This window comes from Ammodytes marinus (assembly GCF_949987685.1).
Source record: "Ammodytes marinus genome assembly, chromosome: 20".
NCBI lineage: Eukaryota > Metazoa > Chordata > Actinopteri > Uranoscopiformes > Ammodytidae > Ammodytes > Ammodytes marinus.
Window position 1 is genome coordinate 14,965,177 of NC_137224.1, and position 20,180 is coordinate 14,985,356.

The 20,180-nt window shown below is 40.5% G+C and overlaps 1 protein-coding gene across 1 annotated transcript in view; it reads left to right on the forward strand.

The window, feature by feature from the left end:
• The first annotated feature begins 352 nt into the window (after positions 1 to 352).
• Positions 353 to 20,180, forward strand: part of trrap (transformation/transcription domain-associated protein) — an 81,902-nt gene continuing 62,074 nt past the window's right edge. Inside the window, exons 1-29 of the mRNA XM_080048559.1 lie at positions 353 to 390; positions 1,020 to 1,203; positions 1,755 to 1,804; positions 2,086 to 2,196; positions 2,528 to 2,632; positions 3,155 to 3,238; positions 3,616 to 3,672; positions 3,804 to 3,929; positions 4,705 to 4,782; positions 5,092 to 5,180; positions 5,569 to 5,665; positions 6,485 to 6,623; positions 7,289 to 7,367; positions 7,836 to 8,070; positions 8,173 to 8,509; positions 8,673 to 8,770; positions 8,970 to 9,164; positions 9,273 to 9,464; positions 9,551 to 9,716; positions 9,839 to 10,095; positions 10,663 to 10,863; positions 11,975 to 12,126; positions 13,852 to 14,051; positions 14,387 to 14,604; positions 14,827 to 15,024; positions 15,230 to 15,490; positions 16,695 to 16,856; positions 16,981 to 17,077; positions 17,274 to 17,395. Coding sequence (XP_079904685.1) covers positions 1,104 to 1,203; positions 1,755 to 1,804; positions 2,086 to 2,196; positions 2,528 to 2,632; positions 3,155 to 3,238; positions 3,616 to 3,672; positions 3,804 to 3,929; positions 4,705 to 4,782; positions 5,092 to 5,180; positions 5,569 to 5,665; positions 6,485 to 6,623; positions 7,289 to 7,367; positions 7,836 to 8,070; positions 8,173 to 8,509; positions 8,673 to 8,770; positions 8,970 to 9,164; positions 9,273 to 9,464; positions 9,551 to 9,716; positions 9,839 to 10,095; positions 10,663 to 10,863; positions 11,975 to 12,126; positions 13,852 to 14,051; positions 14,387 to 14,604; positions 14,827 to 15,024; positions 15,230 to 15,490; positions 16,695 to 16,856; positions 16,981 to 17,077; positions 17,274 to 17,395 — 4,206 coding nt within the window. The 5' untranslated portion in view covers positions 353 to 390; positions 1,020 to 1,103. The remainder of the gene's footprint in view (positions 391 to 1,019; positions 1,204 to 1,754; positions 1,805 to 2,085; positions 2,197 to 2,527; positions 2,633 to 3,154; positions 3,239 to 3,615; positions 3,673 to 3,803; positions 3,930 to 4,704; positions 4,783 to 5,091; positions 5,181 to 5,568; positions 5,666 to 6,484; positions 6,624 to 7,288; positions 7,368 to 7,835; positions 8,071 to 8,172; positions 8,510 to 8,672; positions 8,771 to 8,969; positions 9,165 to 9,272; positions 9,465 to 9,550; positions 9,717 to 9,838; positions 10,096 to 10,662; positions 10,864 to 11,974; positions 12,127 to 13,851; positions 14,052 to 14,386; positions 14,605 to 14,826; positions 15,025 to 15,229; positions 15,491 to 16,694; positions 16,857 to 16,980; positions 17,078 to 17,273; positions 17,396 to 20,180) is intronic.

Sequence of the window (20,180 nt, forward strand, 5' to 3'; positions counted from 1 at the left end):
GTTCTTCCATGGATATATTCTACCTGCTGCAGACATGCGCAGTTAACGCCATATGTACCCTCTCTGTGAAAAGCCACAAGAAGACCATCGTTTTCGATGGTCTTACATCCACTGGCGACGACTGTGTATCCTTCCGCTGGGTACTAGAATAACACCTTTTGATCAGTAAAATATGTTTGCACAAAACTAAACATCAATTTTATAGCTGTTTTGCATACAGCTGTATAAATAAAATATAATAACATCGCATTCGTACGTTTATATGGACATTTTGATACGCAGTACGCGGACGGATATCACACATCTCTGCTGGTCTCAATGTTCTCAAGCCCTGAGCAGCGGCGCGAGCGCGGCGGATACATAGCGACAATTTCCTGTCTGCGGTGCTGGGTGAGTGCAAATGCTTCAGTTTTTCTTATAAACTTTGGCAAAATATTAGGTGTTTTTCTAAAGCCCTTGTATACAAGCTGCTTTTAAACGGGTAAGTGTCTGAGAAAAGGTGTTTTCTCCCCTTGGCTTGTGTTTATTTTCTTCATATTTTCTAATTGAGTTCAACGTATGGGGATGCGCGAGCGCTTTCTTTCTTTCCGAAGCTAGCTTATTAGCTAACGGCTGCTGACGAGTTCTGCAAAATTATCGTTGTGTTTATTCATGGGAATTATTTAGAGGTTGCATAAACGTGCAAAGCATTTTAGTAACAGCATAGTTTCTATTTTGACGGCGAGAAGCCTGTATTTAGTTTACAAATACTATCGGAGTGAACAACAACAATTATGCTAACTGACGCTTTTAATGATGTCATCACTGGGCGCCCGTTCAGGGGCATGTTTGTATCATGGGTTGTAACTATCACCGGTTTGTTTGTCCAACACTGTACGTATGTATGTATTTTCCATAGACTGTAATATATAAGGTATTTCCTCGTAACAACTCTTACTTAGTCTTCAGACATTATAACTTAATTTCTTCTTTATTTAGATGAACGACTTAGGTTGTTTTGTTTCGTCTCTTTTCTGCAGTATACATGAGATCACAGTGAGCTCTTTGCAGACTGCTGTCTGGCCCCTTCCCCAACAGCAGCCCTGTCGGTCCCGGCTGTCACCATGGCCTTTGTGCCTGCGCCCAGCCCCACTGTGGTCGACCAAACTACACTCATGAAGAAGTACCTGCAGTTTGTGGCAGCCCTCACGGACGCCAACACACGTAAGTTCATAGCACCTAAAGTGTGTTTCTAGACAACAGTAATCTAGCCTGTTGTTTCTTCTGATGTCTGAAAAGTGGCAGAAGCAGTTTAGATAATATCAATTAAATGTAGATTTACTGTTAATTATTTGCCAGTAAATTGACCCACTTTGTTCTATGTTTAGGGTTACCTCCAAAAAGAGTCTTCTAATGTTTCTTGTTAGACATATTAATTAGTTTAATTAACGGTGTCATTGCATTAAACTTGTTTTGTGCTTAGTGTCAGCTAAATAAATCATGCTCCAGTAAGATGGGGCACTTGTGCTTAGAATGGGTGATGTGATGAGAGCGATACTCTTTAGTCCAGTCAATAGTACATGCGTGTCTGTGAGAGTGCTTGTGAGTGTCTGTGTGAGTGTATGTCTTGATGTACCTATTGAAATAATCTGGACGCTGAAAGTAAAACTGATAAGATCTGAGAATCCCCACTCAGCACAAGGAGTTGCTAAGGGAAGTGGAACGCTGTGTCATCAAGTTTGATTAATGTTGACATTCTGTTCATCAACTTCCAGCTGATGAAACCAAGCTGAAGATGATGCAGGAGGTCAGCGAGAACTTTGAGGTAAGTTTGATGAATAGTTTGATTAGGGTGTGATGGAAGGGACTCATTTCCTTTGTCTCTGCTGATGGATTATAATGACTTTTAAGAAGTTTTATAGATTTCAATCTATTAAATGATTTTGATTTATAACTTAATCATGTCTTTTTGCATGTCGTTGATGCAGTTAAATAAGCCTGCAGAAGCAAAAACTTGGATAGAAATTTGCACAGCCCCGCAAACCGGGTGCAAGAGATAAGTAGTTGTTACATGACCTTTAAAAGTCTTGAACTTGTCAATTTCAGAATGTGACGTCGTCACCTCAGTACTCCACCTTTTTGGAACACATCATCCCTCGCTTCCTCACGTTTCTTCAGGATGGAGAGGTGCAATTCCTTCAGGAAAAACCCACACAGGTATGAGTCTAAAGACAATGGTCAGGAGTTTTTACCACAGCCACCAATTCACAATAACTAAATAATAACTTCTCAAGAAAAGTTACATTGAGTAGCTTTACTCCAGTCTTAGAAATATTATTGCTGTGATTAGAATCAAATACTGTACATCCACCTTTTATTTATAATAAAAAAAAGATTTTTATAAAAAATATAAATTTAAAAAATTTTATTGCTTTTCGTGAAAGTGTATTTTGATAAATGAATTACTTAAGCACAATCACTAGATCATATGAATGGTGCAAGTGTACACAAAGCTGTTTTCCTTCACAATATTACCCTTTTCTTTCAGCAATTGAGGAAGCTGGTTCTGGAAATCATCCACCGCATTCCAACAAATGAACACCTTCGTCCACACACCAAAAATGTCCTGTCTGTGATGTTCCGGTTCCTGGAGGTATTGTGTCCTCTTCTCGTACAACAGACCGCTTTAAACTTTATTATATTGCATCCTTCAGTAACCTCAAAACTGTTTTGGGAGTATTTCTGTCATTGGTAGATGATTTTGCCAGTCAATGTCCAAAGAAGAGAGGGTGAATGCACATTACTTCTGAAAAAGTTTACATTAACCACCTCTGAAACACCTCAGTATTTTGCGTGTGGTAGTTATTGTTTTGCGTTTTGGTAGACAATTATTAAGATGTTATAACATTTCTGTGGTTCATATCTGTGGTGCAGATACATTGTATAAGGAAAAAGGTGAATTTACAACTTACTGCGGTAAATGGGAAAACAAATATATATATGTCTCGACGTCATTGTAAAAGAGGGTAACCCTCAATTGATCTTTCGAGAATAAATAAAGGAAAATGAAAATGAATGAAATATTAGTTTTCTATGTAGTTATTCCATTCATAGAGCAGGAGCCTTTGTGTGGTAATTTTTCGTTCATGTTTTTGATTATTTATTTTTTTCACAGATTGAAAGTGAGGAAAATGTGCTGATATGCCTTCGCATCATTATCGAGCTGCACAAACAATTCCGGCCTCCAATCTCTCAGGAGGTGAGAATCTCAGCCATATTGCTTAAAACTGCATTTTGTGAGTTAGGGCACATGTGCTTAGAATGGGTGATGTGATGAGAGCGATACTCTTTAGTCCAGTCAATGGTACATGCGTGTCTGTGAGAGTGCTTGTGAGTGTCTGTGTGAGTGCATGTCTTGATGTACCTATTGAAATAATCTGGACGCTGAAAGTAAAACTGATAAGATCTGAGAATCCCCACTGAGCACATGGAGTAAGAGAAAGGTTCTTGTTTTGTTTCCTCTTTGTATAATGTTTAAAGGGACACATTATTATTCTTCATAAATAAGTAATGGAATACTTGGAACTGTTTGTGAATTCTTGGATTAACATGGTGTTCATAATCCTCTCTTCTCAGATTCATCACTTTTTGGACTTTGTGAAGCAGATTTACAAGGACCTTCCCAAAGTTGTTGTAAGTACAACCTGCACATTGGATGGCTTTGCTTTCAGTGAAGAGGTGTTTTTTTTTTACTGAAAGCACAGAGAAACTTGACATTGTCTGTTTCTTGTGTTTCCACACCATCTCTTTCTGCCCCCCACCAGGCCAGGTACTTTGAGAACCCACAGGTGATAGCAGACAACACGGTTCCTTCCCCAGAAATGGTAGGGATGATCACATCAGTGTTAGTGAAGACTGCACCTGAGAGGGAAGACAGCGAAACCAGAACAGTAAGTTAACCAAAAGTTTGTTGACTTATAGTTTGTGCATCTTCACTAATTAAACTCTATACTACATAGACAGTACTGACTGTAACCTCTGGATGGCAGTAGTACACTGTGATGGCAAACTAAGTGGAGAGACCACAAAAATGCCCTCTCACTTAAAAATCTAACAGAAAATGCATAAGAAGTATAATATGCTCTTTCAGCATCCATTTTCAATTTAGAGTTGTAGTAAAACATGTGAATTTGCAGTACACACAATGCTGCACTGAATTTGTCTCATTTAGGAACTTAAGGAATCGGTATCTTGAGTATTCTTTTTCCTTAAATGGAATTTTGGACTTCATTTAAGGATGACTGCATCCAAAACATTGACATTTTTTCACCTTATTGTCCTTAACTAAATAAAAGATGTTTCAGAAGAGGCAGGAACTTGTGCTTAGAATGGGTGATGTGATGAGAGCGATACTCTTTAGTCCAGTCAAAGGTACATGTGTGTCTGTGAGTGTGTCTGTGTATGTACCTGTGTGTTTGTTGATGTACCTATTGAGCAATCTGGACGCTGAAAGTAAAACTGATAAGATCTGAGAATCCCCGCTAAGCACATGGAGGAGGTGGCCATGGGAAGTAGAACTGTATTATCAAGTTTGATTAATGGCACAATTCTGTCATAACTTTTCATTTACTGAAGCAATGTTTTACTTTGTTTGATATGGTTTCTTCTGTGTAGTCCCAACATTGACATCCCCCCCTCCTGTTTCTCTGTTATTTCTACCTCTAGCATACCATCATCCCACGGGGCTCATTGTCTCTCAAGGTGCTGGCAGAGCTGCCTATCATAGTGGTGCTGATGTACCAGGTTAGTGACATACTCCTGAACTTCTCTAAATATACCCATCAAACAGTAGGTAATGTGGTTCAATAACAAGAAAAAGGGAATTCAATTATTGCTTAATGTCTTATCTGCTTTTTTGCAACAACAAAAAGAGCTATTTTTCAGGGGGAAAGAACCAAGATTTTGACACTGAAAATATATATCAACTTTTCTTTTCAAATAAATGGAAGTTTAAGCATATTTTCCCTAAAGATCCACATACTAACGAAGAGTTTGTTAAGGACGTCCATTTTTTGCATTAACTGAGCATGTGTATTTGTTCTCTTCCCACAGTTATATAAGCTGAACATTCACAATGTGGTGTCAGAGTTTGTACCGCTCATCATGAACACCATCATGCTCCAGGTGTCTCCCCAGGCCAGGTGAGTTGCATCTGTGTACGTGTGTCCCAGGCACACATGTATGTCGGCTGGGCAAGTGTGTCTGAGACAAGAGTCTTAAGTGTGCCTTTAACAAATAATTTTTTCACTTTTTCGCATTCGGGAGTTAAAATGTAGAAATTGGCTTAGCAGGAGGTGAAAGCTCTCTAGGAAGTGAATGGAACAGAGTGGATGTAGAAAAAAAATATCTGGCAGGTATAGAAGGAGTTTCCTACCGAAATGGAATAACAGCTGTGACACAAACAAAACAAGTAACCCCTGTAGAGTTCAACCCCTATTTTTTCCACATACGACAGGTATACACCATCAGTAATGTCTTTGATGGAACTAAATGGCCTTTTCTGTGTCATTTGTGATGCTTCTTTTGCAGGCAACACAAGCTGTATAACAAGGAGTTGTATGCCGACTTCATCGCTGCTCAGATCAAGACTCTGTCATTTCTCGCTTACATCATCCGAATCTACCAGGTAAAGCTGTTAGATGGTTGATGGCAAAAAGTTGTTATCTATTTATCTAAGCCTTTCACTTGCCTCATTGCATGTACTTTCTCACCAGTATTTTGCAATGTGTGATGTATATACACAGCATTTCTTGTTTGTTTTTGAAAAGCATCCTTTTGTATGACTTCAACTATGGTACTGGCAAAGATCCTTATAATACACGATGAAGTAAATCAAGCAGACATTTTTTGAAGGATTGTTTACCAGATATCGTTTCTTCTTGGGAGTATTAGGTGATTGGCAGGAAGAAGCAGCAGTGTAACATAATGTGCTCACTGATATGAGGACACCAATTCTGGGAGGAATGAAGATAAAACATACACTTTGTACATTTTAATTAGGACTTTTTATTATTGACTTTCAGTTTTCACATTGAATAAGAAAATGGATAACGCAAATAGCTTTCTCTTAAGATATCTCGTACTACATTGACTGTGCAGGAATTCAGGAGCGGTGTAAAAGCCAATTATAAACTGAGACTATTGCCACAAACATCAGAAAGCACTGATAATACCATATCAAAAAACTTCTAACCCACCTAGAAATAAAGAGTGGGATTGGATTACTGTTTGTTCTGTTACAGACACCCTGCATGACGAATTTAATTGTTATAGAAAATATTATTTACTGGGACAAACATTTAGCTTGAATTGGTATTGACTTGAATATATATATATAGATATTTTTTTATAGCACATAGATTCACTTATTTTACGGTCATTTAAGTAATTGTTTTTTTAAATAATGAATTTGATTCATGTAATATGTGTGTGTCTGCCCTATCAGGACCTGGTAGGCAAGTATTCTCAGCAGATGGTAAAAGGAATGCTGCAGCTGCTCACAAACTGCCCCTCTGAGACTGCTCACCTGCGCAAGGAACTGCTCATCGCAGCCAAGCACATCCTCACAACTGATCTACGTAGTCGTAAGTACACAAAGAAACTCACACACACACACACACACACACACACACACACACACACACACACACACACACACACACACAGGCACACGCACTAATGCAGATAACCCAGTGCTAAAGTGGGAAGGCTTGGGGAATTTGTTCGGTTTTTATATAGTCAACTGTAGTTTAATGTGTTCTTCTTGGTCAAAACATCAATCTTAGATTCTTGCAAAGTCACACAAATTTTTCACGTGACATTTCTGAAATACATTTTTATCAGCTTTCAACCTTAGCTATTGAGCTTCATTTTGATTTGTCGACAGCAGTGAACAGTGAAACTGAATGAAATGGAATCAACCTGCACATTTTGGATGATTTTCTGCGTTATACTTTGAGATACTTCTGCGCCTTCTCACTGATTCCTCTAATCTTGGGGAAGAGGTTTGTCAGTTTGGACTCGCAGAAAACTGACAAAACTATCTAACAACAATAAGGTTTCAGTGACATTTCACTTAAACCTTATTGTTGTTGTTGTTGTAGTGGTGATATACTTATTATTTTTGATAAGACAATATTATTTTAAAATATTTTTGTATGTTTACTATTTTCTTGTTTTGTAAACATTTAAAAACATCTTAAAATATTTTAATCATGTCATGACAATCATGTATTTTTTTGTGTTGCAGAGTTTATACCTTGTATGGACAAACTTTTTGATGAAGCCATCCTGATTGGTTCTGGTTACACTGCTCGGGAGACTCTTAGGTGAGTTTGATCTCCGTGGTGTCAGTGCCCTCCCTCTCCCCTGTGGGCTCATCTCTCAGTCAGGGGCATGTTAGGTGTCCTAGCATATTTATCAGCCAGTTCTCAGAGCTGCCGAAATTCTCAGCTAAAGCTGACTCCCAACACTGCGGCAGAGATCGCGCTGTCAAGTTGTCATGTACAGCTGCATCTCGTGAGGGCATGCTGCCTGCACCTCCCCCCTTAGGTCGATTACAACATCTCTTCAGATGCCAAACTCACCTCATCAACAAAATAGCTGTCATTTCACATTATTACTACAGAGGAAACAAGTCAGTTGTCTTGAGACCTGGCAGGACTCAGTGTCACTCATTACTTTATATTAAACGTCACTACACTTTAGCACAGCCATTTTGATCTTCATCACTAATAAGTCATACAAAATTTGAAATATTATTTTGTTTTTACATGCTACATGTTTTTTTTTTCCAGACCCTTGGCCTACAGCACACTAGCGGACCTGGTGCATCACGTTCGTCAGAACTTGCCACTGACGGATTTATCCCTAGCTGTGCAGCTCTTCGCCAAGAACATTGATGACGAGTCGCTTCCCAGTAACATCCAGACCATGTCCTGCAAGCTGCTGCTCAACCTCGTAGACTGCATCCGCTCAAAGTCGGAGCAGGAGAATGGCAATGGACGGGACATCCTGATGAGGATGCTGGAGGTATGCAGCACAGAGCTTAGAGAAAATACGCCGATTTCATACACATTGGTAAATACATTTTGGGTTAATTCTTCTTTCTTTTCCTCCTTAAAAAAAAATCAGGTATTTGTGCTCAAGTTTCACACCATTGCACGCTACCAGCTCGTCTCTATCTTCAAGAAGTGCAAGCCCCAGTCAGAAATGGGTGTGGTCGACCCAGTGGCGTTACCCGGGGTACCAGCCACGCCCACTCCATCCACCACCCCTGCCCTTCCACCTCCAGCTCCTCCCACGCCCGTCGCCGCAGCGCCTCCACCCCCAAGCACATCTTTTGACCGAGCGGGTGAGAAGGAAGACAAGCAGACGTTTCAGGTGTCGGACTGCCGCAGCTTAGTCAAGACTCTGGTGTGTGGAGTGAAGACGATTACATGGGGTATCACCTCTTGCAAGGCCCCAGGAGGTAAGAGGACATTGATCTGCACTCTACCTCCATAATAGGATTTGACATGTTGTTTAAAATCATCTAGCTAGTTGTCCTGCATATCCTTTCATATCTATCATTGATGGCCACTTACCTACCTGCACTGTTGAACTTCTCGTTTTGATTTTTTGACTCATTCCAGAGGCTCAGTTCATTCCTAACAAGCAGCTTCAGCCAAAGGAGACACAAATCTACATCAAGCTGGTAAAATACGCCATGCAGGCCTTGGACATATACCAGGTACAACTTTAGATCTTGAGTATCAGTATTTTTATCTGTGCAATGATGATAAACAAAAATTAAATTGTGTTTGTGGAGATGCATGTACATATTTAATTCCTAACAAATTAGCATTTGTCAGTAAGACATGGCTCTGATGAATAGAATAACAAACAAACAACACCAGCCCGGTGTAACCGTGCATGTTTCCCCTGACCAGGTACAGGTTGCCAATAACCAGCAGACGTACATCAGAGTGGCCAACTGTCAGACAGTTCGAATGAAGGAGGAGAAAGAGGTTCTGGAGCACTTTGCCGGGGTCTTCACCATGATGAACCCCCTCACATTCAAGGAGATTTTTCAGACTACTGTGCCATACATGGTGGAGAGGATCTCCAAGAACTATGCACTGCAGGTACATGCCACCTCGCATATAAACAAGAAATGGGTATTTTGTATTGTAATGGGTTATGGATAATATTTTATTCCATTTCAAGACCATTTCTTTTTTTCTGTTTCCCAGATTGTTGCAAATTCTTTCCTGGCCAACCTGTCAACGTCTGCTCTATTTGCCACCATCCTGGTGGAGTATCTTCTTGAGAGACTGCCAGAGATGGGCTCTAATGTTGAGCTCTCAAACCTTTATCTCAAGCTCTTCAAACTAGTCTTTGGCTCAGTGTCACTATTTGCTGCTGAGAATGAGCAGATGCTCAAGGTAAGTGGCTGTTTTTGTGCATTTTTTTCTGTTTTATTTGATCTTTGTTTGTCTTTTTATAACATGACGATCCCTGTTTCCCATAGCCACACCTGCACAAGATTGTGAACAGCTCCATGGAGCTGGCCCAATCAGCTAAGGAACCCTATAACTACTTCCTGCTTCTCCGGGCTCTCTTCCGCTCCATTGGTGGAGGCAGCCATGACCTGCTATACCAGGAGTTCCTACCTCTTCTCCCTAACCTGCTACAAGGTAAAGTCTCACCCACCATTACTCACAATTAAAGATGAGTTGTATTTGATGGATGTGTAAAAAATTGTTCCTCTCTAATACCTTCTTGCCAAATTTCCAATCTCTCCTTTGCATCGCATTAGGTCTGAACATGCTGCAGAGTGGCCTTCACAAGCAGCACATGAAGGATCTATTTGTGGAGTTGTGTTTGACCGTGCCCGTGCGTCTGAGCTCCTTGCTGCCCTACTTACCCATGCTAATGGATCCGCTGGTGTCTGCCCTCAATGGCTCTCAGACTCTGGTCAGCCAGGGCCTTCGCACCCTGGAGCTCTGTGTGGACAACCTCCAGCCTGACTTCCTCTACGACCACATTCAGCCTGTTAGGGCAGAGCTCATGCAGGTGAGGGTTGTCCTCAACATGCCCAATTGTTGCACTGCCCACATGCATTTATTACTGAGCTTCCTGGTCGAAATGTCCCACATTCATATACATTCATTAGATCATTCTATTATTATAATTCAGAATACCTACCCTATAGGGGTCCATACTAGAAATGGCAATATCAACATAACATACACTGAAAGTTTCACACATGTACCTCTTCACCACAATACTGCTAAACTGTAGGTTGAATCGCATGTGCAACACCAAGGTCCATATTTTTCATTTCAGTAACTCAGTTAGCATTGGTTAAAAAAAAAGTTAACTTTTTCACCAGCAAAATTGATAGATATTACAATAAGACTTTAACTGCAATGCATTCAACATACAGTAACTATAAACCTACAGACACTTTCTAGTTTTCTAAGCCTTTTATATTCATTTAGTGTAGTGTAGCAATAATGAATATGATCTGTTTTCCAAGTTTTGACTGTTGTCAGCTCTGGTTAGGTACTCCCCTATTCTCATATTTCCTGTAACACTGAAGCCTATACCTTTTTTTCCCATTCTCTTCCTGTGCTGCAGGCCTTGTGGCGTACCCTGCGCAACCCAGCAGAGAGCATCTCTCATGTAGCCTACCGCGTTTTGGGAAAGTTTGGAGGCAGCAACAGGAAGATGCTGAAGGAGTCTCAGCGGCTGCATTATGTAGTGACTGAGGTCCAGGGGCCTAGCATCAAGGCCGAATTCACTGACTGCAAGGCCTCTATACAGCTACCGATGGAGAAGGTAAACTACTATTTTGACTTTGTATCCCTTTTTACCTTTGTATTTCAGTTTGAGAAGGAAATAATTAAACGTAGAAGGGCTTGATATTCCTCATTATTGTGCCTCACTAAGAACAATATGTCCTTGTCAGGGTGTTGTGTGTGTGTGTGTGTGTGTGTGAGAGAGTGATGTGTGTGTGTGTCCTCCAGGTAATTAAATTCATCTCCTGTTTCTCCTCCTCATCCCCAGTCAGTAATCATCAATCTAGTGTGGGCCACCATGACGGCATTATTTACTCTCACTAATGGCTGCTCCTTCTCTCTGGCTATCCATCTGTGTGTTTGCCGTCATCATGAGCTTTGGCAGCACACACACAGACTCTCACATACTGCACCAGCACATGCACAGGCTAAAGGCAAGAATCTCTAGTGGGCTCCTGACACATCCATACATTTAGATGGCACATTGAGAGAGAGAGATGGTTAAAAGTGCTGAAAAGTAGATTGAGACATCGAAGAAAAGTGAGACTTGAGATGCACATCACTGAATTTCTTCTACTTCCTTTGCCCTTTAAGCTCTTTTATAATTCCCTTTTTTTTGCGCTTTGATACTGATTTTTTACAGACAACTTCAGAAATATATTCCAGTAAGTGGAAGGTGGTTTTAGTTTGCATTCAAAATCTTCTTCCCTTTCACTTTATTTTTTATTTTTTAAATACTAGTATTGAGCACTTGTCAGAGGTTCAGTCCTCAGAGAAATATCCTGATATCCTAATACACTGACAGGTCTACAATTCACTTTCTCTGTGCCCTCTTCCATCTCTCTATTCTTGCGTCCTCCTCATCTTCTCCCCCCTCTCTTCTGAGTGGCATTAATTAGTCCATTTTCTCCCTGTTTTTTAGTGTCTGGCTGCCGTGGCTCGTCAGCCCATAATGTAGAAACGACAATGACCTTTGCGTGGCCAGATGGCGCCCTGTGTTACGTCCTGCAAATTTATCACACATAACGTCGTATATCGCGATTTAATTCCCTTTATACTCATTTAGGGGTTTTGGCATTTTGCAGCATAGGAACTTGTCAAATGGTGAAGATTTTTTTATCTCAGATTTGTCTGGTAAATTCTTTCCAAAGGCGATCGAGACAGCGCTAGACTGTCTGAAGAGTGCCAACACAGAGCCTTACTACAGACGACAGGCCTGGGAGGTCATTAAGTGTTTCCTGGTGGCAATGACCAGTCTGGATGACAACAAGCACGCTCTCTACCAGCTTCTTTCTCATCCAAAGTAAGTTAACATTCTCGTTTTTTTTTTGACTGTCGCATTTGCCTTGATATTGGAGTTATTGTGCCATGTATTGACAATCATTTGATTCAGTACTAAATTAAGGACTGTTTTTTGTCAATCGGATTTTAAGGTGCACCATTTGCAGTGCATTCATCTACAAACATTCAAGTCATACTTTTAAAATTGTATGATGGGTTTTGTTCCAATATTTCCACCTCGGTTTGCCACCACTTGTGCCACGTTCCCACTGAGCAGGCTTTAAGTCCACACCGCTTGGCAGGACGTGTTCAAATTCTATTCACAGCCAGGTCTCCGATCGATCATACCCCTGTTTAACCTTGTCTTGACTCAACTGGACCTTGACCTCTCCTCCTGCCCATGACTTACCCCTTGATTCCTGTCTGCCCTCTCCCAACAACATCCACCACACCAGCTCTGTGTATATCGGCCAACCTCCACCTGCTGTGACATGACCTGCTTTCAGCCTCTCCAGTCACATCTTCACCCCTTTCCCCATCTCTCTCTCTCTCTCACAGACACACACACACACACACACACACACACACACACACACACACTCACACTCATCAATTCCATCTCAAGAGCGGGTCTTGCTAATTACACACTCGCAGCCCCCCACCCCCCACTCTTTGGCAGGCTTCACTTGAAGGCAGAGACACATACATGAACTGACAAACAGGAAAGGGGGGTTGGTCTTTGTGTGGGTTGGTCACATTACCATCATTGATCCCCGGGCACGGGGCTAATTGACTTTCCCCCTGTCTGTTTACGCTACACCATGGCCTTTACACTCTCCTGTCATTAGGCACTCTCTCTCTCACACACACACATAAGTCTGTGTCACATTTCTCAGGGAATAAAGAAGTGTGTCAGTTATGATCAGGGCCGTGCACCTGCCGCCTTCACAGATGTCTCCGTTTGCAGTATCCTCTCTCTTGAAAGATTGAGTCTCCTTTTTTTCCTCCCTCTCTTCCTCCCTTCATCTTCTTCACACCATGTCTCCTTTTTTCCTCAGTGTTTGGTCATTGTAAGTATAGCCTTTCCGTTTTAAAAGAGTAAAACACACTAGGGCAAATCATGAAATGCCAACCAGGGAGAACAGAGGAGCGTTGGAGTGGCAGGCCCTCGACTGAGTGAATGGCAATTGATTTGACATTTTGTCAGCCGTGCCAACTCCCCACTTTCTCCCCCCGCCTCGCCTCTTGCTCGCCTCTTTCCTTTCCACTCACCCCTCCAACCCCCCCATCCACTCCTTCATTTTCCTCCTGCGAAGAGAAGTCTTTTAAATGGCAATAATGAAATGAACCGATCCATCAGGTCTGCCCCTGGCGTGTGGCATTATAAAACACAAGCTCAAGCATGGAGAAAGCAGCTGCTCAATCACAGCACGGCCCAGTTACCTTGAGCTGCAGTAAATAACAAAAGTACCAACAGGGGAAAAAGAGGGAAACAGAGGAATAGAAATGCAGAAAGAGAGGAAATCTAAGGACAGAAATCAGAGTTATAGGTTTGGGGACTACACACTGGCAATGAAAGGGGATTTTTATTTTGAAATATTGAGCAAATGGGCTATGGGCAACCATTCTAGGTATTTTGGGCTTGCATTTCAAAGCAACTTTTAGTGCCACACTGCCACATGTTACCATATAGTCCTTTTTTAATATGTAATCCTCTAATTCATTGTGTGGTTTTCTGCCCCATTAGCTTCACTGAGAAGTGGATCCCCAATGTCATCATCTCTCACCGCTACAAAGCACAAGACACGCCGGCCCGCAGAACGTTTGAACAGGCCCTGACTGGGGCATTCATGTCTGCGGTGATAAAGGACCTGAGGCCCAGCGCGCTGCCCTTCGTAGCCAGCCTGATTCGCCATTACACCATGGTGGCTGTGGCTCAGCAGTGTGGTGAGGGACTGGTGCTCTTCGTACTCTCTTCTTCTAATATTAGCTTTCTGTTTTGCCCTGGCATTGGCATTTTTTCCCCCAGCCACACAAGAAAATCACTCACTTTCCAATTTAGTTCTTTCTCTGGTTTTGACTACATGTCTGGCTTTTAGCTTTTGCATTTAAGACAAAATAAAAAATGATAGAAATGAACGTTTTAGCATCTTTTAATGTACTGTATAATATTTTACAAAAAAACAAACATGTATATAGATATTTATATATACAAACATACATTATACATAGTATGTATTTCACATTAAACAAAATTTCTTTCCTCCTGCCCTTGATCCCAGGTCCGTTCCTGCTGCCGTCCTACCAGCTGGGCAGCCAGCCAAGCACAGCCATGTTTCACAGCGAGGAGAACGGCTCCAAGGGCATGGATCCGCTGGTTCTGATTGATGCCATAGCGATCTGCATGGCCTACGAGGAGAAAGAGCTGTGTAAGATTGGAGAAGTGGCTCTCGCGGTCATCTTCGACGTGGCCAGCATCATCCTTGGCTCCAAGGAGAGGGTAAGTCACTGGCAGGAGGGTGTTGGAGGGTTTAGTTATTTGTGACTAATGAAGAAATTGGAATACTTGTATTTACATGTCAAATTTTCAATGAACATCTAGAACAACTTTTAATCAAAATGATTCATTTATTATTCTATGTATTTAACTTTGGTAATAATATGTGTATAGTTTAGAAATCAAAACTAGTTAATAATCCTGGCCTCTTGTCCGCATCCTCAGGCATGTCAGCTGCCCTTGTTCTCCTACATTGTGGAGCGTCTGTGTGCCTGCTGCTATGAGCAGGCCTGGTATGCCAAGCTTGGCGGTGTGGTGTCCATCAAGTTCCTGATGGAGAGACTGCCTCTGATCTGGGTGTTACAGAACCAGCTTACATTTCTCAAGGCCCTGCTCTTTGTCATGATGGACCTCACTGGAGAGGTGAGAGCAAATAACTGAATGATCTAATATTCATCAAGTAATATAAAAAAAAGAGTAGATTATATACCAACATCCATTTGTTGACCACTTTTTGGCCTGCAGGCTTGCAGCAGGTGCAATGTAACAACAACAACAACTTTTGCACAAACCTGGACTCCAACCGCTCTAGCGTTGCACTTACAAATGTTTTGATTTTCACAATAAGGTGTCGAATGGAGCAGTAGCTATGGCCAAGACCACCCTGGAGCAGTTGCTTGTGCGCTGTGCCACTCCACTGAAAGATGAAGAAAAGACAGAGGAGCTGTTGGCTGCTCAGGACAAGTCTTTCCACATGGTCACACATGATCTGGTCCGAGAAGTCACCTCCCCCAACTCCACCGTCAGAAAGCAGGCCATGCATTCCCTGCAGGTGTTGGCCCAGGTCACTGGCAAGACTGTCACCGTCATCATGGAGCCACACAAAGAGGTGAGGCCAAGGACTGTAAAGTTTTCTAGAATTTGAAATCTTTAATGACTGGTGTGCTCGAAAAGGCTTTCATGTAAATCTTTTTACCTTAAATGTACACTGTGCAGTTTTATGGAAGGGGGTTTTATTTACATTGGCAGAGCTTGCAATCAGTTAACAAAACATTACTGCAAACAATAATGATATCATCATGAATCAAAACAAAATTACTTGGGGGGACTTGGAACCAAATGTTATTTAACCCATTGATGACTATGGCAATCTAGGATGCATGTCCTTAATGCCTGAGGGTTTTCTGAAAAAATAGTACGAATTGTCAAGTCTACCAAAACCTTAATATCTAAGCCTGTGTAGCACATAGAAACATGAAATAAAATACATTTAAAAGTTAAGGTTCACAGGTTTTATTTAAACATGCTCCCTTAGCGCTTACAAACCAACAAATATTTCTAAAAATCGTCAAAATTAGATGAATTAGAAAATTATTAAATATTGTTAATAAATAGATGCAATGTGTTGTGTGATTTTCGTCAGTAGTCTATAGTAGACCTTGATTCTGCGCATCAAACGCCACTAACTGTTCTGTCGCCGACATAGCTGGCGTATTTTTTTCATTATTTTGTTTTATTTTTTATTTTTTATTTTTTTTGATTGACATGATTTTCGGCAAACCACACAACTTTTGGGTGGTCACGTGGTCTTAAAAAAATCAACAAAACCCACCTCATGTGTATTTGAACCAATGACAGTGCATTCTATGCTGGGAATGCCATGAAAATTAGATAAAGTAATAATGCTGCGCGACGCAGCATCAGGCAGGAGAGCCAATGTGGCATCGCGCAGCAGCCGTCATCAATGGGTTAAACTAAACTGTGGGCCCTACTGCTGTTAAAAACAGCAGTTAAAAGACAAACCTTTCAGGTAGCTTTCTAACTTCAAACAGTGTTCAAGGGATCCAATTATCCTGTCAGTTAAGTTTGTTTATTCAGTTATGAGAATATACCTTAGAAAATGTTCCCTCTCTCAAAGTTACATAGTGCACCTTTAAACACAAAATAGGATAGAATCAAGTCGTGTGTCTGATCACTTGTGCATGATTCTTTCCGAGAGTCTCTCTTTTGAAACAAAACTTGAGAGTGGAATACATAATGTCTTTTAATCAGCATTCATTGATTGTTTTTAATTGGGGTTTCCTTCTCATCAGGTGTTGCAAGATATGGTTCCCCCCAAGAAACATTTGCTCCGCCACCAACCTGCCAACGCCCAGATCGGACTAATGGAGGGCAACACCTTCTGCACCACCCTGCAGCCCCGCCTCTTCACAATGGACCTCAATGTCATGGAGCACAAGGTCTTCTACACGGAGGTATGCAAGATGCAGAAGTCACTGACATTATAAAATCGTCTTTTTACTAAATTGCATTTGCCTATCGGAGAAATCTGTAAACATTTTTCAAGTAATGAACATACATATCTTACTGTCTGTTTAGTTGTTGAACCTGTGTGAGGCAGAAGACGCTGCTCTGATGAAGTTGCCCTGTTACAAGAGCCTCCCCTCTCTGGTTCCCCTCCGCATCGCTGCTCTCAGTGAGTAAACCCTGCTGACAAAGATATTGGTCCCTTTTCGTTGTTGGAGTTTTGCAATAAATGATTGCTGGTCAGATTTGTTCATTTGGAAGTCATTCTGCTTGAACATATTCATAATTCCATATAATAAGGTGTTATCTGTCATGTCAGAAAGGAAATGTTGAATGTGACTGATGTTTTTTTCTTCCCTGCTTAGATGCCCTGGCAGCCTGTAATTACTTGCCACAGTCCAGGGAGAAGATCATTGCTGCCCTGTTTAAAGCCCTCAACTCCACAAATAATGAACTGCAGGAGGCGGGAGAAGCGTGTATGAGGAAGGTCTGTGCAACATCTTATCTACTTTTTTCCTGACTCTGTGTAATTGGTTTAGATCAGGGGGCCCGCTTTTTATTGGCCCGCGGCCGATTTTAAAGATATAATGTAATATGGCCCTTTGAAAAAAAAAAAAGAAAAAAAACATTTTTTTTTTTTTTTTTTTTTTGCATTTCTTAGTTAACCCACTAGTGCAGGGGTGTCAAACACTGATTGATTGGCCCGTGGCACATTTAAAAAATATAATGTAATATGGCCCTTTTAATTTTTAAATAATTTAAATGCACTCATTATATTACAGAGAAATATGTCCCAAAAAAGAAAAAGAGCTCCAAGCCCATCCCAGGGGACCCTGCATAACATTTTATTTTAAATTAATATTATTATGGAAAATCCATGTGTCCTTCTCCAATAGCTTCTAATTCATCTGACACAGTGTCTCCATTTTTTTCATACAAAATTCTTCAGCCTCTTAATTTCCCTCTCAAAGTGCACCAGATTCATGCATTTCACTTTTAAAACTTAAAAAAATCTCCCGGGGGGGGCATACCCCCGGACCCCCCTTGGAGGGTCGGGATCTCGGCTGGCTACTATTTTCACCCAGCTGGACATTGGACGCAAAAGCAGAAAACACTGGGTGTATCAATGGCATTTAACAAGAGGGGGAATGTATCTGTTTAATGTGCAAGTAAAGTGTTGCCGTGAAGAAGGATTACAATTTATGAAAACACTATGAAACTAAACATCAGAGCAGCTACATGTCCTGATAAATGTGTTATTTTTGCAAAGTGGCCCGGCCCTTCGTAGATTTTTCTGTATGTGGCCCTCAGTGAAAAAAGTTTGGACACCCCTGGTTTAGATGCTTGTGATTAACACATTACATCATGACTTACAGGAAATGCTAGACTTAATATAGTTTTCGCCCCTCAAACCCAACATCTTTACCAAGGATATCCAACCAGTTCATTGCAAAAACAAACCCTTCTAGATCTGTTATTAATCCCTTTAATATATTTTGTTTTTGAAATTATTCGGAATCCATTACAAGACTAAATTGATTACAAGACTTTATTGATAACGTACACAGCTCAGACCTGTGTTTTATCACTCACTTCAACTGCTGGTCCCTTTAAGCAAAAACACAGCCGGAGACCCACAGACATAACCTTTCCAAATCTGGATTAAACACTGTGCCCTGAAGCCATAATGTGGTCTACCCAAGATCAGACTAGTGCATTTGTTTGAACCATTTTAATCCTTTTTTAATAACATTTTCTACACCTTTTTAAATTAGCTTTTAATGTTTAACCCTTGTACTTTTCACTTTTAAGTTACTCTCTGTATAATTTGCTCTTATGAAGTTATGTTTTTCCTTCTAAGTATATATATCTATATAGATGGATGGATAGATAGATAGATAGATAGATAGATAGATAGATAGATAGATAGATAGATAGATAGATAGATAGATAGATAGATTGATTGTCTTTATTTCATGCAAGCAATAAAAAAACAAGTTTGAATATTAATAGATGAAGAAAAAAACAAAAAACAGACACACTTTCTACATGCTCGAAAGGGGGTAGGAGGAAGTAAAAAAAACTTATCTAGTCCTACCCCTTAACAGATCAATTTGGCTTGGATAGATTATGTTATTAACATGTCGGTATAATAAAAAGCTATAATAATGCATATATATATGAATACCGAATAATTATATTTATATATATACTATAAACAATTTATATTACATTATAAATACCTATACATGTATATTGTAAGTTACTATATATATATATAAATATTATAAATATAAATACAAATAGATAGATAGATAGATAGATAGATAGATAGATAGATAGATAGATAGATAGATAGATAGATAGATAGATATAGATATATTATATCTTGTTTTCCATAGTTCTCTTTTCTTCCTTCCTGTTTCTTTAGTCTTCTATTTGAATCACTCTGGTCATTTTCCATCTCAGAAGTCCTTAGTTAATCCTCCCCTCATGCCATTTCCCCACCCAGTTATCTTCATAATGACTTCCTTCTGCTTTATCACACTCTCACTGAACCACTCCTGCCTCTATTCATCAAAGTATCCATACCAACTTAGCCTCTCTATCAGCCTACCCACAAGCTCTTTGTCCTTTTTTTCCCTTACATTTATGTGTCCTTCATTTTCTTTCTTTACCACCGTCACTCCTTTTTCCTTTTATTTTAGCCATTCTCTGCTCTCTCCATTCTTTCATCTCCGCCCTGCTACCACTAATGAGCGTTGCCATGGGCCGATCGATACAGGATGGAGTGTTTGTTCTCAGCTCTGAGAGGAAAATGAATGTGGCTGCCATGCATCATTCCCTTCTGTCTGTGTGTGAGGGTGTTGGTGTGCGTCATCCACGTTTGGTCTTTGCATGTGTGCTTGTTTTTAGCGGGTCATGCCCCCATTTGAGTGGCTTTGGTCTTTAATGGAGAATCAAGGAGTATTGAACAGTTAAAGGTCTAGAAAACTTGACGAGGCCGGGTTTAATGTGGAGAAAAGAAGATTTGTGAAGGGGAAATTAAGAAGGTTTGGTTCAATACACTGGGATAGAAAGATGTGGTCACAGGTCTTTAATGTAAGGTTGGAAGTTGGACAATATCAGAGAAAAACAAGTAATGAGATTTGACAACATTTTGTCAAGGCAATACATTTTTTTATGTATAAACTAAACTCAGAATTTAACACAATCTTGAATATTATTAATTTTATTATTTTTTTTAACTTTTTATAAATTATAAGCTGTCT